General features: G+C 47.9%; 2 protein-coding genes across 2 annotated transcripts in view; both read right to left on the bottom strand.

Moving 5' to 3' along the window:
• The window catches only part of SMURF1 (SMAD specific E3 ubiquitin protein ligase 1), a 303336-nt gene that overhangs the window by 10554 nt on the left and 265831 nt on the right, over positions 1 to 26951 (bottom strand). The window lies entirely within an intron of this gene.
• Positions 1597 to 8469, bottom strand: ACTB (actin beta). Its single transcript, XM_063143275.1, has 6 exons — positions 8329 to 8469; positions 5488 to 5616; positions 4419 to 4658; positions 3461 to 3899; positions 3011 to 3192; positions 1597 to 2435 (listed from the first exon to the last, which is right to left on the bottom strand). The coding sequence occupies exons 2-6, from the start codon at positions 5608 to 5610 to the stop codon at positions 2292 to 2294; spliced, it is 1128 nt and encodes a 375-aa protein (XP_062999345.1). The 5' UTR covers positions 5611 to 5616; positions 8329 to 8469; the 3' UTR covers positions 1597 to 2291.

Below are 26951 nucleotides of genomic sequence, written 5' to 3'. Positions count from 1 at the left end.
ATTATTTTCTCTTTCACAGCATTCTCCATCCAGCAGATGGAATGGCAAGTTAAGATTACTCTCTTTTTGTAAAACAGAGGGAATAATTTCACCAGTATCATGTTTGCCTGGTTTGTTTTTTGTGGTGGGCCAGCAAGAAAGAAAGGAACTAACAAGATACTTAAAAGTCTGTAAATTCTTCCAGGTTGGAAAGCGATCCTTATTTCTTAGGTTCAACTCAGAGACATAAAGATTTCAAAAAGGGGAAACCCAATCAACACACTAGAACAACTCATATGAGGAAAAGTTAAGTTTGGACCTTTTTAGAGTTGGAAGGAGCCTCCAAGACCATCGAGTCCAACCCCCTGCTCAATGCAGGAATCCACCCTAAAGCATCCCTGACAGATGGTTGTCCAGCTGCCTCTTGAATGCCTCTAGTGTGAGGCCACAACCTCCCTAGGTAACTGATTCCATAGTTGTACTGCTCTAACAGTCAGGAAGTTTTTCCTGATGTCCAGCCGGAATCTGGCTTCCTGTAACCTGAGCCCATGATTCCATGTCCTGCACTGTGGGAGGATCGAGAAGAGAGCCTGGCCCTCTTCTGTGTGACAACCTTTCAAGTCCTTGAAGAGTGCTAGCACGCCTCCCCTCATGGAGAATAAGGCTATCAACAGCTACTAGTGCTGATGGCTGTATACAGCCTCCAGTATCAGAAGCCGTATACCTCTCAACACCATTTGCTGGGGAACAAGGTATTACCATCAGTGTCCTGCTTGTGGATTTCCTATTGGGTTGGCCACTATGCACACAGAATGCTGGAGTAGATGTGTCTTCGGTCTGATCCAGCACATCTCTCCTCATGTTAAGAACACAAGAGAAGGCCTATTGGATCAGACCAAAAGGGTAACCATTGATCAGCCTCTTCTACTGCATAGATTCGCCTAATCTCGTTAAGGCCATTTACAATGGTGTCCTTCACATTTGGTGGGAACAAGAGGGTTCTTCTGGCTCTCTCTCTTCCGCCATTCGTGATAAAAGCTTAAAACTCTGCCATGCAAAATAAGCGGTCTAAAATCGGCCCATACGCCCTGGGAGGCAAGGCTGTGTTTTGCTATCATGCCTGTGAATAGGTAAAACGCAGGCCTATAGGAACATTTGAGCTACTAGAGTAGTTCAGTACCAACACCAAGGTCTGAAATATACTGTAACCTAGCTTTTTGCAGGTGTTGCTGGAACCACAACTCCCATCATCCCTGACTATTGGCCATGATGGGATGGAGTCCAACACCACCTGGTCTTCCAAGCTTAGGAAAATCTAGCCTCATCTGCCTTTGCAACAAAGCTTTTTTGGGGGTCAGTGAAGTCTAAAAGTATGCATGAAGATAGGATCCTGCCCCATATATCTCCGTGCACGGTGAATGTTTGCCAGTGTTTTCCTGTTCTTAGCAGTATCAGAAGCAGCACTGACAACCGCCAGGCTTTCCCTTTTCATAACCTCTAGAACATTATCTTTCCACTTACCCTTTGAATTGGAGGGGTTCAAAGCCCACATTGGTATCAATTCTGCCCCCCCAGTTTTGCAGCAGAGGGACGAGTAACGAGGCAGAGAGCCGAAAGTTCTATTGTGTGCATCTTTATTTGAACTGTTCTTTTAAAGTCAGTGTACAGTTTTGCTCCCCAACCCACTGTATCCCGTATACATACTGGCACCAAATTTGGGTAAGAGTTCCCCCAGGGAAGGGGAGAGGGATAGACTGTAAGCCTTCACATCTAGATTGGGAAGAAGAGAAACATACACAGCCCGGTTTATTATTATTTTTTGCTTGACCAAAAGAAAAAAATAATCAGAAGAGGACCAAGTGTTTTTTTAAGGCGCAAGATACAGAAAGACACTTGTTGGATCACATGATTTACATACAAGCAATACTTTCTAGAACACCAGAAAGGTTTTTCCGCTCCTTTGAGCTGGGCTGTTGCCTTCATAGAGGCCGGTTTAACTTCCTCTCAATGCATGATACAATATTTGGAATGACTATTTAAAAAAAGAACACAAATGTACAATCAAAGTCCTCCGATGCATTGTAGAACTTTGGGGGACGTTCGCTCCAACACAATTTTTTTTATTATTATTTTATTTTATTTTTTTTAAGACTGCCGCCGTCAACTTTTCACCGTTCCAGTTTTTATATCCTGAGTCAAGCGCCAAAAAAACAAATAAAGCCATGCCAATCTCAACTCTTGTTTTACGCGCAGTTATGGGGGGAATTTGTCAAAAAGAGAAAAAATGTTATTGTGGTAACTAGTCCTTGTTTTTAGAAGCATTTGCGGTGGACAATGGAAGGTCCAGACTCGTCATACTCCTGCTTGCTGATCCACATCTGCTGGAAGGTGGACAGGGAGGCAAGGATGGAGCCACCGATCCAGACAGAGTATTTACGCTCCGGAGGGGCAATGATCTACAAGGGGGGGAAATTGGAAAAGTCGTTAGAACTCCAGACGGTAAAGCAAGATCAAGCAGCTAGCCATCAAAAAGGCTTTAGGCCAAGTGTGTGTATTGTCCATTCAGAAAACAAGCCAACTGGTAACCCCTCTTATCAGATATGTTGCAGCCAGGACACATGAATTTCACAGTAACAGAATTGTCCTGTCTCTTGGGGCACCGTTACAGCTCCAAATGAGACACTGTACAAAACACATTCGTCTAAGACGACAATGGCATCTACACAGGGTAGGTATGGTCAGATATTTGCCAGGAGCCCACTAATGAGTCCCCTGGACTCACTCCTCTTCGAGCCTGCTCGTTCACCTGCCTCTTGCCCTGGCCCAGGCAACAGTAGATTCCCCTGCCTACTTTCTCCCCGGCTCTTTACCTGTAAAAAGCAAACCAGTGGTACCCACAATGAGGAAGAGGAGCAAGAGCAGGTGGTGACCACGTTAACGAGAAGGTAGCACAGCAGGACATAGTTCTGCTTCTCTTGCAACAGCAGCCCTGTCAAAGAGCAACACTGGCCAAAAAACAACAGAGGCGTACCTTGATTTTCATTGTGCTGGGGGCCAGGGCTGTAATCTCCTTCTGCATTCTGTCGGCGATGCCTGGGTACATGGTGGTTCCACCAGAGAGGACGGTGTTGGCATACAGGTCTTTACGGATGTCCACGTCACACTTCATGATGGAGTTGAAGGTGGTTTCGTGGATGCCGCAGGATTCCATACCTGCAGGGAAGGCAACAAGCTTTAGAGCCAGAAAGACCACGCTGAGATCTGGGCTCCCAAGATGCAACTGGATCAAGGTTCGAGTCTTCATCTATCTCACGGGTTCATCTACCTCCAGATGTTTCAGCCTACAGCTCCCCCATTGGCTCTAGTCAGCACAGCAAATGGTGAGGGAGGCTGGGAGTTGTCGGGCAAAACATCTGGGTCCCTGATACATATGAAGGTGACTTTTGAAAGCGAACAGCCCTAAGAAAAATAAAAAACTTACCCAAGAAAGAGGGCTGGAAGAGGGCTTCTGGGCACCTGAACCTCTCGTTGCCGATGGTGATGACTTGCCCGTCGGGCAGTTCGTAGCTCTTTTCCAGGGAAGAACTGGATGCAGCCGTGGCCATCTCCTGCTCGAAGTCCAACGCAACGTAGCACAGTTTCTCTTTGATGTCACGCACGATTTCCCTCTCGGCTGTTGTGGTGAAGCTGTAGCCTCTTTCGGTCAAGATCTTCATGAGGTAGTCGGTCAAGTCACGGCCAGCCAGATCTAGACGGAGGATGGCATGGGGCAGAGCGTAACCTTCGTAGATGGGCACAGTGTGGGTGACACCATCGCCAGAGTCCATCACTATACCGGTGGTACGGCCAGAAGCGTACAGGGACAGCACTGCCTGGATGGCGACGTACATGGCCGGAGTATTGAAAGTCTCGAACATGATCTAGAAGGCAGGAAAGAAGGAGCCAAATGCCATTAAGGAACCTGCGAGGCTGTGCTACGCTTCACTCGTGCTCAGAGGGCGAGTTGAATCAATGGGAAGGTCAGCTCATGCCAAGTCAGATATGGGGCTACACAACAGATCCAAGTGGTTAAAGTGGACTATTCCCCCCCACCTCCTTCCCAGCTTGTATTGTGCCAAACCTCACACCCACACCATTCCACAACGCAAGAAATGTTACAGAAGTCACTCAAAACAAGTCAAAGTTAGTCGAACAGAAAGCAGCAGCTCAAGTGATGCTAGCAAGTCAGAAAGGAAAAGAGAAAGCCAATTTGGGGAAATGGCAGATAAAAACCTTTCAAGGTCCAGCAAGAGATTCAGACCAGAAAAGAAAACCCTGCAGAGATGAGCAAAATAAAAAGAGAAAGAAAAAGAGGTGAATAAGAAAAATGAAACGCCGATTGATATCCTTCTTATATAGATTGGAAGGAGGAGTGTTTGCAGTGGGGTGTGGGTGCATACCTGTGTCATCTTTTCTCTGTTGGCTTTGGGGTTCAGGGGGGCCTCTGTCAGCAGCACAGGGTGTTCTTCAGGGGCAACTCTCAGCTCGTTGTAGAAGGTGTGGTGCCAGATCTTTTCCATGTCATCCCAGTTGGTGACAATACCGTGTTCGATGGGATACTTCAGGGTCAGGATACCTCTTTTACTCTGTGCCTCATCACCAACGTAGCTGTCTTTCTGGCCCATACCAACCATCACACCCTAGGAGGAGAGAAGGCAGGCATCAAGCAGGTTCCAACTTTTAACAAACATTGCACAAGTACCACCAACCTATTGCCTCACACCTGGAAGAAGCATCATGCCAACCAACCACAAAAGGCTGCCAAATACAACCCACTTTTTAAAGCTTCCAGTCCTCAGGAGGCTAAAAGGCAAAACTGCTAACACCTGGCTAGGTACGTTTCTGCCCCTCCACTGAGGCAGTAACTTCATTTGCACATTGTTTTCTGCATAAATATGGACTTTACAAAGGTACCAAACAAGGAACAGGCATATGACTTTTACTTGTTGGCAAACAGGACAAGCATTTGCCCAAGAGAAAGCTTTTCAACTGTCTATTGCAGGGGTGGGCAAGTTGTGGCCCATCAGGTGTTTTGGCCTACAACTCCCATCACCATTATCATTGGCTATCTTGACTAGGGCTGATGTGAGTCGCAGTCCAACATCTGGAAGGCCACAACTTGCCCACCTGTGGTCTAACTGCTTCAAATTACTTTAATCCCTTTCATTCGACTGCTATTGTATTCCAAGCTGGTAGGCAGCTATTGTTTGTGGCAAGTTAAGGATCACTTCTGGGTGACCAAGAAAAGCTTATGTGAATTTAGGAGAGAGGGCGAGGGTGAGCCAACGCAGGACTGTTTCAGTCAAGTTTTTTTTTTAAGGCCAGTCATGTGCCACATCCAAGCTGCTAAGAAGAGCTCGTGGTTTAAGCAGCTCGTGGACTCTGTTGAAAGAGCTGCAGCGACTCTGCATTTAACTCTTGAATCTAGAGGGCTGCGATAAGCAAAACCCAAGACCCTCAAGCACCTACCTGGTGTCTTGGGCGACCGACAATGGAAGGGAAAACAGCACGAGGGGCATCGTCCCCAGCAAAACCAGCTTTGCACATTCCGGAGCCATTGTCCACCACGAGCGCAGCAATATCATCATCCATGGCGATCTGAAAAGTGGAGAAAGGCGATTAAAGAGCTTGGCCGCAGACAGTCTTCTGCTGCAAAAGCTTCCGCAGAATTTCGGCTGCAGGCTTAGAGCCACCTGCCGCTAGAGAGGGTTATGCGCTAGGAGGGCGCGCCCCCACCCACTTCCTCCCCAGCTTCCTGTTTTGTCATCTTGCCGCGCTTGCTGCTTTCGACCGCTAGAGGGTGCAAGCCCATGCCTCCATACAGATTTGGGACACAAAGGAAGTCCTTTGCTCCAGTCCCACGTTATTACCATAAAAGGCAATGGTTAGAGCAAGGCGAGATTGCAGCCAGGGCTTGATCAGAGAGGCCACGCCCTTCCAACCGAAGCCAGAGATGAGCTTGCCTGGAAGCCACTCCCAGAGAGAGAGAAAATCCCCACTAAGGGACTCATGTGGAACACCCATTTTAGACAAGATGGGACCTTTGTGGCCAAAGAAAGCTTGAAACTAGGTTACATTGTCCACACCCTTCAATTTTATTTTTATTTTATTTTTAAAAATGAAGTACTTTGGCCCAGGTCCCCACCCTCCTGAGACCAGCTTGCTAACTTGTTCATCTCGTTAAGTCTTGCAAGCCAGGTTTAGATGAAGATGCATTTAAATAGGTTATAAAAGTAAGACGCCTGCTGCACATCCAAGGGTTGCTTTTTTTAAAAGACAGGAAGACAGACACACCATGTTTCTGAAGTTGGGATTAGACTTTCACCTTCCCTAGTTAAGAGACAGCATGACCTGTACATCTGAATTGGTTTAGGATTAAAATGCTATTCATGCTGTTGCTACATACTATAGGTAACCAGGAAGGACAGGAGGAGGAAATAAAGTTTCCCAGATAAATTGGGGGGGGGGGGGAGTGTTTTCCTTTCTACTTCGGCTCACCATATTAGGAGATTTACATCCGAGCAGGGGAAGTTTCTACACTTCAGACCTTTATAATGGCAGTGGGTAACCACACCTCCGAAGAACAACCAGGTTTGGCTTCCTCACCCCGTTAATGAGGACTAGCCACTTGCCATTTCGAGGTTAGGACTAGCCACGGATACTCCGCATTAAGTAAGAGAAAATCCTCAAGCCAGGGAGGTTAATGTGCACTTTATAGAATGTAGGGGGTTACATCCCCTTGAAGAGGACTTTTGAAACCTTTAGGACAACCAGGCACCCCAGAAGAGAGAGATCCCCGCTTCTCTTCCTCCTCCCCCACCCCCACCCCATAGAAGGATCCAGAGTCAGTTCAAGGAAACAAAGAGCCCCTCAGCCATGGGAGGGGCAGCAGCCCCTGAGCCAAAGGCTGGCTCATGATTGATTTTCTTCCCCTCCCAGAAACGCTCCACCCACCATCACCCTCTCCACCCCATGTGCTCGACAAGATACAATGGAAATGCCGGCTCCTACCACCGGAAACGCGCGACCCCCTCTCCCTCCTCACACCCTACCGGGTCTGAATGCTCCCCCCAACCCTGACTTTACAAGCAAAGAAGCGAGGGGGGAGAACTGCACTCCAACACCCCCTCCATTGAAGGTAGCTGCATACTAACAAGATCACTCCCCCCACCCCGCAGCCCTGTCTCCTTCTAATGAAATTAGAAGGAAACACACCCAATCAACCAACCCCGGTTGGACAATAAATCCGCTTAGGGCCGGGCCACAAACGCGTAAAACCGGATTAACGAGCCCGGAAATCCAGCCGCCGACAAGGCACCATTGTGCGCCCGCCGCAAGTGAAATTGACAAGAGGAATTCCACCGCGCGGCCTGGGCCGGTTCCATGGAGGGCTTTTTATTTCTGCCTGAACCCGCAATAGGATTGCGCCTTTAAGCACCCAAAAACGTTGCAAAAACTTAACTCGAAGCCATCCTTTTTAACTACACACAGTCTTTCCTTTAGCTAGGCCATTCAATCCTAGCAGAATCCTTTTCCTCTATCCCCCCCCTCAAGGCATTCATATCATGCACTACGAGCTGAGACCCCCCCCACCCCCCCGCAAAAAAAGCAGATTCTTTTAGGTCTGGCAGGCTTTTATCTCCCTCTTTCCTCGGCGCCTTTGAAACAAAGCTGTCCAACACATGCAAAAATGCGTCCACCCACCCCGTCCTTTTTGCTTTGGTAGTTCCCCCCCCCAAAGCTACAAATCCTAACCGCGTTTACTTGGGAGTAAGCCTCCGAGACTTCACATCCCCGACAAGTTTTACGTTTAGCTTACAAATCATTAACACAGACACGGGAGCAATTCACACAAGAGTTAAGCGCAAATTAAGCCATGGAGCTTACTCCCAAGTATGCCCAGAATTCATTGATTTCAACAGAAAGCTGACGCACCTCGCATTGATTTAAGACGGGTCAGCCCCGGGCACAATCCACCCTTTCCAGTTATTTGCAACCCTGGCTTAGATAATAACAAAAAACCTTAAGGGAAAACCCCCTTGCATTGAGACTTTTGAATGCTGCAAAGCTAGACGTATTTTTGAATGCTGCAAAGCTAGATGTAACTCAAGAAGGGTTTATTGCTAAACCAACCTAACAGGCTACACATTTTTCTCTTGCTTTTTAAAAAACCTAGCCAGTTATTATTTTAAGCAGTCAAACATGAACAATTGGCTAAAATAATTTAAAGACAAAAACAAAAAAACACTCCATCCAAAAAAGAAAGGACACACATATATATATATTAATTGCATGCCCAAAATCGCTTACCTTTTTTAAGGTGTTTTACTTGGAAATGAAGTTTTTGCTTTTGTTTAAACCCTTGGGGCGGGGGGGAAGGAAAAGAGGCGGCTTGGCGATCCACCCGATCTACGCACGCACACGACCGAGAGCGCTTAACGGCTGCTTTCTCCCGACTCTGGGCGCCGGGTTTTATATGGGCGGCGCGGCGGAGCTGTCGCCATAAAAGGCAACTTTCGAAACGGGCCCTCTTGATTGGCTGATCCTCTCTCACTCACTCACGAGTATCCTCGTTGTACATTGCAGCAATTTTTTTTCTTCCTTCTCTCTTGCAAAGAGAGAGGGGGGGTGGGGGAGGGTGTCTTCTTTCCCCCCCCTTTCTTTTTTTGCATTGGGTCGCTTTCATGGGCGCAGTATTCTTTTTGCTGCCCATATTGGACTGACCCGCACAGTTGCAAGAGTGTAGGACTTTGGATTCCCTGCGTAACATAAACAGATTGCCTTGCAGTAGTTTCTTTCTCTCGAATGTATGGGATGGTGGTGGAAGAGGCCTATGGGATAACATGGATCTCCCCAGACATTGTGGGCCACAAAGATTTCATTGTTGGTATGACATACACACACAGTGTGGAGGTTACCAGATTCTTAAATCAAGAGCAGGTAAAGGCTGCGTTGTACACAAGGAGCAAAGTCCCACTGAACTCGGGTGGGGGGAGTTAGGTGTGAATAGGAGTTAATGGAAGGGGTGGGAAAGGCTATAGGGTTTTCATCCTGCTGGGATGTGTTTGCAAGGGAACCCCACTGAGAGCGGCGTGGGCCTGTCTTTCCAGCAAACCTGTCCACAGGATGGATGTGCAGAGAGGTTTGCTTCTGAGTGAAACATCACTAAGTTGGCGCTACAAAGCTCTAAATGAAGCGGCGTTCCCCATCCAGGTGTGTCAAACTGCAACTCAGCACCCACCCATCCACCCACCCACCCCCTCGCAGCCGGCTGGGCAGGGTGGCAACTGTAACCCGACACCCCAGGTTGGTGAAGGCTGAAATAAAGACTTACCCCCAGTATGGGCAAGTGTGAAGTTAGCAGCCTGGCCTTGTGCATGTTTGACTGGGCCCTACTTTGTTCAACAGGACACACGCCCAAGGATGTCTGTAATCCAAGCGCAGGTAATTAGACAGTCCCAGTCAGGGCCTCAGTAAAGTGTACTTCTGAATAAGCATGCTTGGGGTTGTGTTGTAAGAGGGCCGAGGTTATATTGGCGGACTCAAAAGCAACTCAGGCCAAATTCAACAGCATGTAATGCCTAGCAAAGTGTACATGGGATTAAGGCCAGCTTCGGGTTTTTGAGGGCCCTTGGGCAATCGGTCTCGATCCTTCTCACCGCCATTGTCACCTGCTGCTCTTGATCTTCCTCATCTTTCTCATCATGGCTGCCACTGGCTTGTTTGACAGGCAGAAAGCCAGTGAGCAGGACACGGAATAATGGACTCAAGTTAAAGGAAGCCAGATTCCAGCTGGACATAAGGAAAAACTTCCTGACTGTTAGAGCAGTACGACAATGGAATCAGTTACCTCGGGAGGTTGTGGGCTCTCCCACACTAGAGGCCTTCAAGAGGCAGCTGGACAACCATCTGTCGGGGATGCTTTAGGGTGGATTCCTGCATTGAGCAGGGGGTTGGACTCGATGGCCTTGTAGGCCCCTTCCAACTCTGCTATTCTATGATTCTATGACCACCGGGGTTGTCTGGGCCAGAGCAAGAGGCAGGTGAACAAGTAGGTTGCAATGCGGAAGAGGAGGAACATGTCCAGAGGGCTCTTTTGGCAGACCCCCACTGGGCCCTCAGCAAATGCCTGAGCATGCCGTCCCTTGTCGCCAAGTCTTCATTGCATGGCATGTGAAACAGGCTTTCCAACATCTGCAGGGGACGTTTTGGCACAGCAGCTATGGTGTCTTATTGTATCGATGACCCACCGTGTGTGCAATCAGACCTGCGTAGTTTTGCCAAATTCACCCCGTCGTAGGTTTCGATGCCACCAAACGGTGTGGGGGGTAAAACACATGCAGTGACATTCATGGGACGTCCCTAGGCATATTCTCTTTGGCACCAAGTCCCTCTGTATTCAATGGGGCTGACCTAGTAAAGATGTCTAAGATTGCAGTGAGCATGATTCTCATGATAGGGGGCTTGTCTCACAGACACGATTTCAGTCATCATCCTCACAATAACCCTGCAAGGTAGGCCACTGCAGTGATGCAGACAGAGGGCTGAAATGAAGCTCTTTGAAAGCCACCATGATTCTGAAACGGAAAGTTCCTTGCACTCCACACCCGGCACCCTTTAGCTGGTGTGCCGTGGTCTTTTCAAATAAATAATGAGGTGAACTTGTATATGTTTGCTCTTGGGAAAAGCGCTGCCAAGTTCCTGCGGTCCGAAGTTGCTTGGGATTAGTACAGACTTTGCCGTGAAGCTGGGCTATGGATCAAGCGGGATTCCAAGACATCACACCTTCCTTCTCCCTGCAGGATATCTCTCTCCAATCACAATTTAGTCTATGCGGCTTGAAGTTGCTTTCGTAGGGCAAAATGCAATGTAAGCCCTACTTATTGAAAGGAATGGGGTTTCAGTTAGTCACGACTAACAAGCCCCATTCATTTCAAGGGGTATTCTGTAAGTGGGGATTATGGTGGATTTTTGCCATAGATCCAGGGAGTTGGAAAGTAGCTGGAGAGCAGCATTGTGCCATCTCTTACTGTATAGCAGCAAAAGAGGAGGAAGTGAAGAACTGGTAAAACTTAGCACCGCCTTAGGAGACTGAGCTGTGAAACAGGAAGTCTCCTCCCACCCTTTCAAATGACTCTTCTGACTTTAACTCACTAGCAGGTTTCAGGCAAGCCACTCCTTGTGGGCCTCATCCTGCCCCACCCCCACCCTCCTACACACACACACCAGCAACATCTGTAGCATGAAGGTAATAGTTTACAGCAGGGCTGGGGAACCTCAGCTCGGGTTGGGTGGGTCAAATCCAGCCCACCAGGGGTCCCAATCCAGATCTCCAGGGTTGCCCAAATAGCCACGCCCTTCCTTTGGCCCCGCCCCTTTCCCCAAACACAGATTGGGGATTCCCCCCACACACACACACACACCAGCTTTTGTGCAGTTTTCCTCCCCATTCTATAAAGTTGAAATAACTCTCCTAAGCCTTAGTTCCTGACAGCAAGAGCCATGAGCTGAGATATGCTGGTGTTTTCTGCCATTTGCCCCGCCCCTTCTGCCCCGCCCTCCATTGGAATATGGCCCCGAATAGCTTCTCTGAAATGGCATTTGGCCCTTGGGCTGGTCTACTTTCAGGGCTGACCCAAGATGTTTTGCGGTCTAAGGCGAAAGGCAAGATGGCGCCCTCCCCCGTTCCTTGTACATAAGCCAATCAGACTGGAGGTTGAATCTTCCTTCGACGCTGGCAATGGGACAGCATCCACCACCACACCTGAAGGCAGCCAGCTACCTTAGGCTGCTTGGCACACAGCTCTCTCTTCCAATCTCTTGCTGCCATCTCCTGATATCTGCTGCCTGAAGCAACTGCTTCCTTCTGCCTAGTGGTAGGGCCGCCCCTGACTTAAGTATGACTAAGTCTGGATCCAACTTTATTCCATCCCATCCGCTGCCACCCCAAGAGACACCCAGTATTCTATTCCCCTGAGCACGCTTGGTCCTACTGATTTGTTGTTGCTTTGACCCCATAGGTTTTGTTTTAAACAAGGGTTGATAATCTTGTGTTTGCAAACATGTGTGCAACATGCACAGGAGCCAGTGCGGTGTAGTGGTTAAAGTCTTGGACTAGTACTTGGGAGATCCAGGTTCTAGTCCCCACTCTGCCATGAAGCTCACTGAGTGACACTGAGCTAGTCATTGACTGGGTTCACACAACACAAGGTTTAAGTATGGGCTGAGTGTGGGCTGTTGTTGAACCGGGGGTTGTTGAAGTGTGGGTTATGTTGTCTGAACTTAGCCATACTAAAAAAGAGAACTAAGCAGGGCCATAACCCAGTATTGTTCACTGTAACTGTCAACAGCTCTGTAGGGCTATCCTCTTTTTAATTGGGGATGCAAGAAATTGAACCTGGGACCTTCTGCATGCAAAGTGAGTGCTCTACTACTACTGAGCTATGGTATTTTAATATTAATATCCTCATTTTGGAAGGAAATACGCTCCTTAGAAACATCAGAGTAGGGAACCGTAGGTTTTGAGATTTATATTCTCTGGTTTCTCTCCAGATAGTATATTTCAAATTCTCTTTCGCAGGTCGTGCTCCTAGACCCCATGGAAGTGGCCCGTGGCTTGCTCACTACAAAGCTATGAGCTCCTGGGAGGCCTAAAGCGAACGTTATCTTGTTTCTTCAGCCAGATGTTGGAGGGCAGGTATGCATAGAGTTTTCAGATATAAAGAGTTCATACCTGCCTGATGAGGCCATCTCTAATAAGCGGAGTAATACATATCAGATGTAAAGCCAGACATAGCGACTCGCCCCCGATTTCACGCTTGACGTCAGTAGGCATGCCAAAGGGTCTCCCACTGTAGGGCAGAGATACTTATGGCTACAATACATTTAAGCCAGGGATGTGTTAACTTCAGTTTGCATGGCAGCTGCTTTTCCTCCTCCTCCTTCTCCTCCTCCTCCTCCTTCTTTTCCTTCTCCTCCTTCTCCTCCTCCTCCTCCTTCTCCTCCTCCTCCTCCTTCTTCTCCTCCTTCTCTTCCTCCTCCTTCTCCTCCTTCTTCTCCTCCTCCTTCTTCTTCTCCTCCTTCTTTTCCTTCTCCTCCTTCTCCTCTTTTTTCTTCCCCTTCTCCTCCTCCTCCTCCTCCTCCTGCTCCTCTTCCTCCCCTTCTCATTATTTTATTATTATTATTATTATTATTATTATTATTATTATTATTTAATCCAGTCCCCACCATGCTTTAAATTTACAAAGCGGTTGGTCATTCTCAGGATCCCTTATCAGTTAAGGCATGAAACGTAGGTATGGTTGCGCACCTGCCGAGGGCCTACACCCCAGCAGGGTGTCCACTGATCAGTGCCCCCTTGTTCACCTGCCTCTTGCTCTGGTCCAAGCAATGGTGGTGATGAAGAGGAGGAGCCGGAGACGCCACGGCCTACCTGTTCACTGGCTCTCTGCTTGTCAAGCAAGCAAGTGGCAGCTATGATGAGAAAGTGGAGGAGGAGCAAGGGCAGCTGGTGACCATGGTGGTGAGAAGGTAGCTTTGCTGAGAGGGAGCAAATTGGGGCCGGTCTGGGCATGACTAATCTGGATTCAGTAGGCACTCTTCCTCAATAACTTAACAACAGCTATATAGCATCAGACCAAGAACCAGTAATAAAAAAAGAATCCTGTCAGGCCTATTTCATGCAGCATTCGACAATGGCCAACTCCATGCCAGCCACTGGGCCATCCAGTGAAATGGGCCAATGGGCTACTCGTAGACTGGGATCTATCTACCTTCAGCCCACTCAAAGGGAGGGAGTTCGAAAGCCAAGGTGCCACCACTGAGAAGGCCCTCTCTCTTGTGTGAGACCCTGTTTTGAGAAAGTTGTGGCTCCAAAAGGTGGCATAGTTGGGCATTTTCCAGGGCCCCAAGACCAGCAGAGGGCCAACCACCCTAAGAGTGCTACCGTTTCTACAGTATTCTCAGTTTGCACATGTTCCCTCCTTGTCCAAATTAGGGGACCCGCTGAGGATGCTGCACAAAAGGATTGTGGACGTCCAAACACCTCTAAGCCAGTGGGGTCCAATGGAAAGGATGCCACGTCAGAGGCCAGCAATATTTTATTGCTCAGGAGCCGTGGGAAGCTCATTGGGGAGCTGGCTGATTTGGGCCCAGGTCTTTTAGGAAGGAAAACATTCCGTCCCGGAATACTTTTTGATTGTGGTGGTGGGAAGGAGCGCCTGTGTTTTCCCCTCCTCCACCCACACTGATGGCTTTGGAATTTCAGTCCCGTCTGGCTCACATCTTAACCATCTGTAGGAGGACAAGGCTGTGCCCTGATACGGCTGATACTGCAAAGGTCCTCCTACTTAGTACTGAAATTCCACAGTTTAAACTTCATCTCGTTCTCTCTCTGTGATCAGGTAACATGTTGCCTGATTAAAAGGGAGAAAAGAAATTCACCAGGGCAGCCTAACTGAGACACAAACTGAATGAAACACTGCTTATTTTTAAAATGTCTCTTCTGAGATATTAGATTTTTTTACCTGTGTGCTTGTCCCGTTCACTTCAATCTTATGGTCTTCCATAGAAAGCCTTACGAAACCGGAGATGGACCTGTAACTTCTTGCATGCAAAGCAGTTGCTCTGCCGTTGACTATTGTCTCTCCCCAATCAAGATTTGCATAATATTTACATATGCAAATATATACGTAAAGATGTAAATTTAAAAATAATTCCTATAATTTAAAGAGAAATACAATAGGGCTGGGTTCACACCATATGCAAACCCACACTCAGTGGTTGAGTGCGGGTTCTTTTCACCATGGGTTGTTCATTGAACTGTGGATTAGCATGTTGTTTCAACCCGGGAAATTTTCGGCGGGGTGGCTTGTTAACCAAGCTGAACAGCCCAATAAGAAGCCATAGGTTCTCAAGGTGGCTTGTTTGAGGGGTGTGGGGGGGGGGAAGCCACACTGCATGGTTAACAAGCCACCCTGCAGAAAATGCTAACCCACAGTTGAACAAACAACCCATGGTTCAAAACAACCCACATTCAACCACTGGGTGTGGTTTGGCGTGCTGTGTGAATCCAGCCAGTATCTCACCATAGTGGAGAAGACTGTGACCAGGTGACCTGTGTGCCTGCTCAGTCTGCTGTTGTCCAGGTGCCCTTTGTGGGTGAGCACCCAAGGCCCCTTATGCTCTACCTTCTTGTGGTGCTTCTTAAATTAGACAGCCCTTCAAATTGAGGATGCCTTCCAATAAAGGACAATTCTCTGCCATCCCCTCAAAGAGAAGATACCTTCCAATAGGGGGCAATTCTCTGCCATCCCCTCAGAGAGAAGATACCTTCCAATAGGGGGCAATTCTCTGCCATCCCCTCAAAGAGAAGATACCTTCCAATAGGGGGCAATTCTCTGCCATCCCCTCAGAGAGAAGATACCTTCCAATAGGGGGCAATTCTCTGACATCCCCTCAAAGAGAAGATACCTTCCAATAGGGGGAAATTCTCTGACATTCCCTCAGAGAGAAGACAACTTCCAATAGGGGGCAATTCTCTGCCATCCCCTCAAAGAGAAGATACCTTCCAATAGGGGGCAATTCTCTGACATTCCCTCAGAGAGAAGACACCTTCCAATAGGGGGCAATTCTCTGACATCCCCTCAAAGAGAAGATACCTTCCAATAGGGGGCAATTCTCTGCCATCCCCTCAAAGAGAAGATACCTTCCAATAGGGGGCAATTCTCTGCCATCCCCTCAGAGAGAAGATACCTTCCAATAGGGGGCAATTCTCTGCCATCCCCTCAAAGAGAAGATACCTTCCAATAGGGGGCAATTCTCTGACATTCCCTCAGAGAGAAGACACCTTCCAATAGGGGGCAATTCTCTGCCATCCCCTCAAAGAGAAAATACCTTCCAATAAGGGGCAATTCTCTGACATTCCCTCAGAGAGAAGATACCTTCCAATAGGGGGCAATTCTCTGACATTCCCTCAGAGAGAAGACACCTTCCAATAGGGGGCAATTCTCTGACATCCCCTCAAAGAGAAGATACCTTCCAATAGGGGGCAATTCTCTGCCATCCCCTCAAAGCGAAGATACCTTCCAATAGGGGGCAATTCTCTGCCATCCCCTCAGAGAGAAGACACCTTCCAATAGGGGGCAATTCTCTGCCATCCCCTCAAAGAGAAGATACCTTCCAATAGGGGGCAATTCTCTGACATCCCCTCAGAGAGAAGATACCTTCCAATAGGGGGCAATTCTCTGACATCCCCTCAAAGAGAAGATACCTTCTGAGAGAGAACTGGTGGTCAATAGAGAGAGCATTCCACAATCTTGAATGTAAGTGGTTTATAAACACTTGCAAATAAATAAACAAACATTTGAGATAATCTGTTTATAATTATGATACATCCACACAGAAATGAACACTGCATGCTTTTCTGATTACCAGAGGTGCTTCCAATGAGGCCTTCATCCTGCAGTCGCCCTGCCTCATTTACAGAGTTTGTGTGCAGATAACATCATCTTCCAATTTTGATGTTCTCCCACCAATTCTTTTTCGTTACAACAGAAAATCTGTTCAGGAGGAAAGGGCAGAATAGTTGCCCAATGACTTTTGGTCAGTAGCACTAGGAGGCCTTGGCTTGGAAGTTCCCCCAGTTGCTGAGAGGCTATAGTACAGGAACTAAAAAAGATACCAAGGATAAGAATGACCGGCGTTGTATATGTGTGGCTGTTCATTTTCTCTTTTTCTTTCTCTCTTTGGCATGAATTCTATCCAATTGGGTCTATTCATTCTTGTAAATCATCCATAACTAGTAATGTGTTGGCTATTGAAAGGGTGTTGACAGCTGGTTTCCTGCAGCATGGGTGGATTCTGTATCCCAGCTTGCACTGCCATTAAAAGGTTCACTGAGCATTCTGGGAAAGCAATCCTCATTGTCCGACTCCCTTTCCAGAAGGCAGCATCAAGTGACGCTGAGCCTTTGGTGGCGACAGCAGACCGAAAAAAAGGGTTATATCAAGTCTTATACATCCGATCAGTGAAATACTTTATCATGATTTTCAAAACACATCTTGAAAAGCAACGATGGTATTTATGCCAAGTTTATACAAGCGGCAGCTGAGAGTGTAAAATGAGACCGGAGCCAAATTTTTCGCCAAAGCTTTTGCAAGCTGCAAAGAATGTCCATCCCCCACCGCAACTTTGGACAATTTTTTTTTTGGGGGGGGGGTTAGTCCTTCAAAAGGGGGGTGATAGTGTTTACCTTTCAAGCGCCAGCCCTCACCTGAAATCGGTATCATGGGAAGGAACAAGACATCTAGGCAGACACACCCTGTGTTAATACACTGTGACAAGAACAAGGCAACTAAACTACCACAGCACAACGAGCCAAGGTTGGGCTTTCTGCCTTTGCCTAATGTTAAAAGCCCTCTCCTGATCCATCCTTGGTTATTCTTTTTAAAACAACAACAACAACCAAACTAGGATATCCCAATTCTTCTGAAATATCTCGGGATTTTCTACCGCATGCAGCCAAAGCTGCGTTACAGAACACCCGCTAGAGGCCGCTGCCCCATTTGTGTATACAGGCAGAGAGGTTTTCAGTTACAGACCACTTGGTCGCCCCTCTCCTGCCGTGTAATTCAGATCATTACAACTGCGGAAGAGAAGCAGGAAGCAAAGCTCCGGTAAGCAAATGCAATTTCCCTTTAATCTAAAGAAGCCCCAAGTGGTCGCAGTGATGAGGAAAAGGAAGAGCAGCTGGTGACAATGGCAGTGAGAACGGAAGCACACTGAAAGAGAGGGCCGAAGGAGCATGTCTTACCCAGGGGCCACTCAAGACCTGGAGCAGGCTCTGCTTGCATTCCCTGGCTTTCTTGCGCTTTACGGGATGCTGTGTGCTTGGACCTTTGGACTGTCTTCAGTCCTTGGGCTCCATGCTAACCTGTACTGGTTTCTAGCCCCTCCGTCTTGACGTCACCTGAAACAGGACACAGTGGGAATTTAATAGAGTCTGGAAAGTATTTGTTCAAAGTTCAATAATTAGGGATAAAATAAACCTCTATGGATTCTACGTACACTTGGTAGACATCAAGATCTGGTAGCTGACCAAAATTGGTTTTAATATGCAACCACTGGTCTCTGGCAGCATTTAGAATGCTTATTTTGTGCGGGTAGATAGGATCTCGGTAGAAAAGTTAAATGATACCAGTTACCTGGGCTAATTGGCAACTCCTTGACTCTATTATGTCCTGCCGTTCACCCGTTGCGGTTTTGCCTTTTTCGCTGCAGGATTAGTAAGCGTCCCTTTATGTTCCGATAAGGGAGAATTCTAAATAAGCACCTGTCTCAGTTTTATATGGAGTATAAACCTAGTGCTATGAATTAGAAGGCGTTGCACAGCTAGTTCATCTTTTTCTCCTAAACAGAAAAGAGGAAAGATAGCAGAAGCAGTGGGAAAACATGGGAGGGCTATGAATGGAAGATGACCAAGTCTGGACCCCCCCATAAAATCCCATGAATGATGCTGGCCAATGGAATGATAAAAACCCTGTCTGGAAACGCCCAAAGAGGAACCCTATTCCCAGAATTCCCTGTGGGGTGAGCTGGACTGCAGCAGCGCTTCCTTGGCTGAAGACCCCAAGTCAGGACAAGCCAGCTAGGAATGATGCTAATAGTCCCAACAATGTTTGGGCACCCAAGGTTGGGAATCGCTGGTCTAGAACCCATCAAGGTAGGGATCATGCCTCATGCTACCCAGCATGGGTGGTTGTGGGAATGGATACACTTTACCAGGGTGTTAAAAGGCCCAGCCTGGACTTTCAGCCCCACAACTACGAGGGGAAATGGAAGCTAAGGTTACTTCCACACAGGGATTTGATTGTGGCCACTTTTGCTGAATTTTGCGGAGGGGTCCAAAGGACGTGTCTTCCATTTGTAACTCTAAGCCTAGCAGATATCAGTGGGGAAAAACAGGAGACTATCCAAAACAGACCCACGAACAGAGGAGAAACATCTCAGGATGCTGAAAAGAAATATGATATATTATAATCCTCAGGGGATTATAAAAATGGTCTGTGGAAATTGATAAATATCTCTGGGCAGTCACCAGTGGATTTGAGTAGGCGATGGAGCCTGCTAAAGTAGTGCGAGATGCAGCCTACTACCAGATTAAGCCTGTGGGGCTGAAAACCTTGCACCCCCCTGAAATAGAGGGCGGCTTCAAAACTGAGGACAGGAGGCCACCCTGAAACTTTAGAACAAACTCTGAGAACTGGGAGCCCCAAATAAGAAACTAGCTGTGGTGCAATTTGTTGTTTATTTTGGACATTGAGTCCAGCCACTTCCCCCTGCAATGCAAGGCAGAGGTAGCGTTTCTGCTTCCTGACCTACTTCCTCTCCCTTCAGTCTCTCACATGACCCCACCCATGCCATCTTATGAAAGATACTTGCAATCTCCTTTTCCTCAACTCTGCTTCTACATGGCGAGTTGCTGAGGTCAGCAGCCTGAGCCTACAGAGCAGAGGGAGCTGCCGCAGGCTCTATCAAAAGTGGCCAGAAAAAGGGGTCAAAGATGGTGGTGATAAAAAACAACAACAGCCAATACCATACATAATAAAAGACCCATTGGGACTACAGGAAAAGCAGGGAGGTTGGTCCAATCCTGTGCAAGAAGCCGAGATGTTGGGAGGTCCTAAATAACAGTTCCCCAACCCTCTGAAGAATGAAGTTCAACTTTCTTCTTAATTGAAGGCCAAGGCGCACTCACACCTCAAAGAGTTTACTTTTAGTCTGTTTGGGGGTAAAAATGGTCTGCCGTTGGAGAAGCCTACCCTCCTATGTTTCTCTGCGAGTCACAATCCTTGGCACGGCCACTCCGAGGACAGGTAACTCTGCTGGTTCTCTGTATGATCCAATCGTACCAATGCAGAGATATGGCAGAACTAACCTGCTACCATTGGCAGCAATGATGTGCAGAGGTGCAACGGGCAGCCTCCTCTGAAGGCAGGTAATTTTGCTGCATCTCTGCCTGGAGAGTGATTGAACAATCCAATAGCACCTGATGGACAGACATGGCAGCATGTCTGCAATGGAAGCTCATTGGGAAGAGGAAAAGCCAGAGAAATAAATCACACAGAGAGACAGTGGATACCCCGCTCCATGGGGAAGTCCATTGGGCTGATGGGAGACTTTAATAGAGGTATGTCCAGCAGGATATAGCTGGGGGTTTATTATTTCATTTAGACCAGGGCTGGAGAGCATTGTCGGATTGCAACTCTCATCAGCCCCTGCCAGCATAGCTAATCAGGGATAATGGGAGTTGCAGGGCAACAGCGTCTGGAGAGCTATCCCTCATTTAGACCCTTTCTAGGCTGGATTTTCTTTCTTCAATTCTTTCAGAATGAATTTCACTTTCTGGTTAATGTTCCGTTGCCTTTCCACGCAAACACAGAAGAACTTACACGATGTGGCACCGCATGTAGAATTCAGCTTCTTGGGAATCCTGGCTTAATTTAATGTATTTATTTAACCAATTCAGAGGCCGCTTGACTAGATCTAAAAAGACGTCTTGAAGTGGTTGACAACATTTCGATTTTATTCTTTTTAAAAACAAGTTTCTCGTCCTTATGGCTGCAAAGAAAGGCTTCATGGTATATGGGCCTTTCCCGGTGAACTGGGAAAATTGAATCCCAGTAATAATCCCAATAGTAATCCTAATAAACAACTTTGACCACAAGTAACAAATATCTGAAAATGACAGTATCCTTATACATCAGCCTTCCCCAAACTTGTTCCTTCCAGAAGTTCTGGACTTCAAATCCCATCAGCCCCAGCCAGCCTGACCAATGGTCAGGAATGCCAGCGGTTGCAGTCCAAAACATCTGGAAGGCACCAGGTGTGAGAAGTCTGTTACATACTAATAGAGAACTCATTGTCCACAGGCTGATCTTGATGTAGGCAAAATGGCACCATCTACCCCACGCACGAGAAGGAGGCATCAGCCAGGCTCAGGGGGAACTCCAAGTTTGCAAAAATGCACAAAACCTTTAGGTAGGGGGAAGCCACTTCAGGGGCTGGGGAAACCCCCCGAAACAGCTGCTCAGTGGGCTCAGAATGTTCACCCGGGGGAACGGAATGGAGTAGTCTTGGAAAGGGGACTGGACTGCCTGGAACCCTGAACAGGAGCGCTCTGCATTGTGACGTGTCTTTCCCGGTGCCACTTTTATCCCTATATTGTGCCGTTAATGTAACAAAGGGGAACTTCCGGTTGCCAATTTCTGAAAAGGGAACCGGACGGGGTTCCAGGCAGAGCCGAAGAGTCTGTTCTGTGCTTGCCACAGAGCCCAGCTGCCTCAACGGGTTTCCTGTCTCCTTTCCTCTTGTGCTCGGTGAGAGGCAGACGAGAACCAGACCCTATTGGCCAATCTCAGTTACAACTTTCGCCATTTAAGGCTTATTTCCCGGATGAAGCAGGAGGTGGGCTGTGCTATGAGCGTCCAATGAGCCATTTCCCAAAGGGTGTATTGCACTGTTGAGGCCTATTTGGAAATGGGGGTAACTGTGGATCAATCGGTTCAGAAGAGAAGCACCCCTTGTCCTTGTATCAAACCTTTATTCTGAGGTTGCATCTACATTATAGAGTCAGAGTGGTTGGAAGCAGTGGTCTTCACCTATTGGGTCGCGTGCCAAAAGTGGGTTGCGAGATCAGTCCAGATGGGTCACATCAAAGCTGTTGCCGCCATGTTGGTCAATTGTGAAAGTGGGCCCATGTTGCAGGTTGGGAGGCTGAGATGGGTCTCGGGTCTGGACCAATTGTAGACCACTGGTTTATAGCAAGGTCAACTTGTGTCCCTCCAGGTGACTCGTCCTATAACTCCTGTTCCTTCAGCCCTAGCCAGCATAGCTAGTAGCAAGGGATCATGGGAGTTGTAGGCCAAAACGTCTAGAGAGCCACATGTTGCTCACCCCTGGTTTAAAGAGTCCCTCATGGAAACATGGGAACTATAATTCTCTGAGGTGGCAGGGTGAATTCTTAGAGCATTCTCAGCCCCACCTCAGCTACAATCCCCAGAATACTTTGGCCCTATTCAGAAGACACCTTAACCAAGATGGTTAAGCCAGAAAGCCAGGCTGTGTTCAGAAGACACCTTAAACCATGGCTTACCACAGTGAATAAAGCAAAAAGCCTTATTCACCGTGGTTAAAGCCATGGTTTAAGGTGTCTTCTGAACACAGCCTGGCTTTCTGGCTTAACCACCATGGTTAAAGCCATGGTTTAAGGTGTCTTCTGAACACAGCCTAGTTTTCTGGCTTAATCACCATGGTTTAATGTGTCTTCTGAAAACAGCCTGTCTTTCTGGCTTAACCACCATGGTTAAAGCCATGGTTTAAGGTGTCTTCTGAACACAGCCTGTCTTTCTGGCTTAACCACCATGGTTAAAGCCATGGTTTAAGCTGAACACAGCCTGGCTTTCTGGCTTAACCACCGTGGTTAAAGCCATGGTTTAAGGTGTCTTCTGAACACAGCCTGGCTTTCTGGCTTAACCACCGTGGTTAAAGCCATGGTTTAAGGTGTCTTCTGAACACAGCCTGGCTTTCTGGCTTAACCACCGTGGTTAAAGCCATGGTTTAAGGTGTCTTCTGAACACAGACTGGCTTTCTGGCTTAACCACCATGGTTAAAGCCATGGTTTAAGGTGTCTTCAGAACACAGCCTGGCTTTCTGGCTTAACCACCATGGTTAAAGCCATGGTTTAAGGTGTCTTCTGAACACAGCCTGGCTTTCTGGCTTAACCGCCATGGTTAAAGCCATGGTTTAAGGTGTCTTCTGAACACAGCCTGGCTTTCTGGCTTAACCCCCATGGTTAAAGCCATGGTTTAAGGTGTCTTCTGAACACAGCCTGGCTTTCTGGCTTAACCACCGTGGTTAAAGCCATGATTTAAGGTGTCTTCTGAACAGGCCCATTATTGCAGCGGGAGGGGGGTTACACTTCCAGCTTATGGATCTTCTTCTCTGTCTTCAACTCAAACCTCCAGATCCACCAACTAATGCCAAATGCAAAGACGTGGCCAGGGCAGGGGTTGTGTAGAACCAAATGGGAAATGGTAGCTCAGGGGTGGAGCCAATTAGCTACTATCCTCCCATAGCTATACACTGGAATAACCTGCATAAACAAGTACCAATCTACATCTAAGATACTACAGATCACGGATGTTAACCCCAAACTATAAAATCTTCACTAAAAACCCAGCTGAAGGCAATCCATTTATACTGATGCTTTACAGGCGAGGAATACTAGGGCTGAAAAAGAGATACTAGCAAAGGCCAGCCTAAATAAAATCACTAGCAATTTTCCTTGCTATTATCGGAGGTTGGACACCTTCGCTGATCTATAGCAAATCGCCCAGTGATCTGCCAGCAAGATCCTGCATTAAGCAGAGAGTTGGACTCGATGGCCTTATAGGCCCCTCCCAACTCTACTATGATTCTATGATCCCTCTCTATCTCCTGCCCACCTCTGCCTTAGAGGAAGAGATAACCGTGAAATGGACCTAAAGCTGAGGTAAGTAGCAGAGATATAACATTTTTTTACCGAGAAGGGCAGAAAAACAGTGGAAATGCTTGCTTTCTGCAGGTCATCAAAGTTCCCGTGATGACCTGCAACTGAGCCTTGTGTGTGACTCAGGATGTTCAGGCTTATAAGCTCTCAGCTGAGACCTGCTGGTTGCTGAACAACATCTTTATTTCAGCTCCCGGTACTGGGAACCTTTGTTTCCTTGACCTTGCTTCTCTCTTGTGCCACTGACTTTGGACTTTTAACAAGGCCCTGTTTTTAGACCGCCTTTTTATATGGACTAGTAATATTGTGCTTTTGACCTTTGGCTTGCCTCTTGACTCTGCTAAACGCATTTGCCCCTGGTTGGCCCCAGGGTGAGCCCAACCCAGCCGTAGCGGCACAGGTATGAGGAAAACCTGCCAGGTCTGTACTTAGGTTGGCATTTGGATGAAATCCAGGTCAGCACCCATTTCATGGGGCCACGTTAAACCGTATTTTGCTTGCAATCTACATTTCAGCAGAGGGGAAAGCAAGGTAAACATCTGAAAACAGAAGGTTTCTCTGTCCCCCTCTTGAAATAAAGATGTCACCTCCCCTTTCAGTGGAGTGATGTACAAATGGGCCACTACCATTTGCAAAAGACCTGTTCGTCATGATGGAGATGGAAACGGCTAGCACTGGTTTGCTGATATGGATCGACACGGCTGCCTGCCTTTTTGGACTCCTCTTGCGGGGCGGGGCTATGGTAAGCAGCTGCACCTCAAAAATTGCCATTGCACCACCCAACCCTGTGGCACCCCTCTGAGCATTCATTCGGCACGAGGTGGGTGTCTTCTGAACACGGCCTGGCTTTCTGGCTTAACCACCGTGGTTAAACCATGGTTTAAGGTGTCTTCTGAACAGGCCCCTATTCTCCTGTTCTCATCCTGTGCTGCAACAGCTCACTGAACACAATAAGGGAAAGGCGTAACGATAGAAGCTGGTAGAACTGCAATCATCTCTGCCAGCTTTTTCTATGTGCGCTACTGCGCAACGTTTCCATTTGGCTCCTTTCAGCGATACTCCAGGGCATGAAAAGCCAGGGGCCCATCCTGCCCCTGGAACAGCTGCAGCACTGGCCTGGTGCCTGCTTGTTCCTGGATGGCCCCCCCTTCTTCTTCTTCTTCTTCTTTTTATGATGATGAATCATAACATTTCATCATCCGCAGGGCCTTTAAAAACCACCTTATCATATCACCATCACCCCCGCGAAGGCCGGGGTGTGTGTGGAAAGGAGTGTTGGCACAACAGCATTAACGTAGCCCCAGCTGCCGTTAGATGCCGGAAATGAAGGCTGCATCCGAAGCCAAAAGAGTAAAAGTTAAATGAGGTTTCTGGACTCCAGAAACCCAAATTTCACGATCTGCATAATCTATGCTAACGATAAAAAAAAAGGGATGCCTAAATTTGGGTCCTCTCGTCTCGCAACCTTTGGTTGGACACACCCAAGTCAGGTTTTTAAAGGATTTGGACCCTTTTTCAAAGAAGGGCAGAAAAAGAAAAGTCATCTGTCTCAAAGCGAGCTGCTGAATTGGTTCAAACGGACTTGCTCTTTTGACAACCTGTGTGGATGCCCAAGTTACAGTTAAGAATGCGTTGGTGACAGAGGCATCAGGGCTAGCAAGCGGCAGGATTAGTGCAGAGCTGGGGCGGGTGGTGGCAGTGTTTTGAGCCTTCTACGGAACCCCAGAGGTCTGGATTGGGATGTTAAGCAGGCCTGATGTGCCTCTCACCTGAGATTCTGCACCCCTGGTCTAGACGCTGAAACGCCTCCTTCCCATGGCCTGCCGCAGCTCTGCAAAAGCCCTTTTTGACCTGCCGTGTGGTTACTTCTTGAAAAATCTCCCTGCTATGTTAAGCTCTGTGTTTTACCTGCTGCCCCCTCCTTTCTTTTATTCTCTCTTATTTTGCATCCTGTTGTCGTTTTGATATGCCAGCTGCCTTGAGCCTTCCTTTGAAAAGAAAGGTGGGACTAAAATACTTGTAATAAGCCAAGCAAACAAATGCACAAATCAATCTTCTTCTGTGCTAGGAATAATAACGGTGGGCTTCCCAAGCATGGGCCATCTTTTCTATGGGGCCGCCCCTCCAGGCCTCTTCTACAGATCAGCCTCGTCAACATTGCCTTGCTTCTGCATGTGCGTCCCCTTCCCCAACCCATTCAGGTCACCGCTCCTGCCTGCATCCTACCCCCATGACTGTGTTTTATGGGATCCATCCCCCACCCACCCCTGAAGAGATCTGCCTTCCCTTTTTCCGTGGGCGCCCTGGGGCCTCCAATCTCCCTCCTTCTGTAACCCTGTCCGTTTGACCTCTTCTTCTCGCCATAAATGGAGACAATTCCTGAACACTCTTTGCCCGGCGTGGAAAGCAAGTGGGAAATGAGAGGGGAATGTCAGGAATGTCGAACAGGCAACATGTGCAATGCATTTCCAGCTGAGGGCTGGGGAGCTGGAGGTAGCAAAACTAAGACATCCCACCCACCCACCCACTCCCAAATCCAAGAAGCAGGAGCGAATCCGTGGCAAAGCCAGACAAAGTTTAACTGAAGCCCAGTGGTGCCAAAAAGCGGTTTCTTTCTCTCTCCACCCCTCCATCTCCCTTGCTGGGACTTTCCATCTGAGCCGGGCTCATTGTTTTCTCTTTCACAACACCATCCATCTCCCCGCAGTGCTTTCCAATTCCTGCCGTTGCACCCTCTGACCAATGCGAATCGCACAAGCGGACCCTTTCTCTTTCTTTCTTGACTCCTCCAGTCTCTCTGCCTGTCACTCTCCCCCTCTTCCTATCTCTGGAATGTTTTCCTTCTCTCCCACATCCCTCCGTCTCTCAAGTCTAAACTAGGCCAGGGCCGATGTCAGTAGCAGAACCATCTCGCCCTCCTTCTTTGGCATGGTGTAATTTCGACACGTACACCCAACAGCTCATCATGTTGGGGGGACTCAATACCACCTGGAGGATTTAAGGCAAGGGATGGATGGGGGAGCCTGGCTAGCTTCCTGCGGCTCTGTCACCTTGAAGACTCCTCTACCTGATCAACGCAAGCGTGGAATGCCAGCTCCTCCAGTCCCTTACATAGTTTGCTTCTTCCTCACTCGCCTTCCACCCTGGAGAAGGTGCTCAGAATTGCATCCATTTATGGAGACGAAAAGGAGCGATCGAGTGGGCAGGGCTACAGGTTTAGGTCTCAATCCAGGCCAAGGTTCTCACCCCAGGATAGGTGCGAAATTAGCATAGCAAACGTGGGAAGATCCTGTTTCTCCTGATGATGTGGTTGTGAATGGTTACTGCCCTTATCTTGTATAGATTTGAGCTTGGTAAAAGAAAAGGCCCAGACTGCCTTCCTTGT

This window comes from Elgaria multicarinata, chromosome 17 (assembly GCF_023053635.1).
Source record: "Elgaria multicarinata webbii isolate HBS135686 ecotype San Diego chromosome 17, rElgMul1.1.pri, whole genome shotgun sequence".
In the NCBI taxonomy this organism is placed as follows: Eukaryota; Metazoa; Chordata; class Lepidosauria; order Squamata; family Anguidae; genus Elgaria; species Elgaria multicarinata.
The sequence above is the reverse complement of the archived record's forward strand: the minus strand, read 5'-3'. Positions and strand labels throughout refer to the sequence as shown.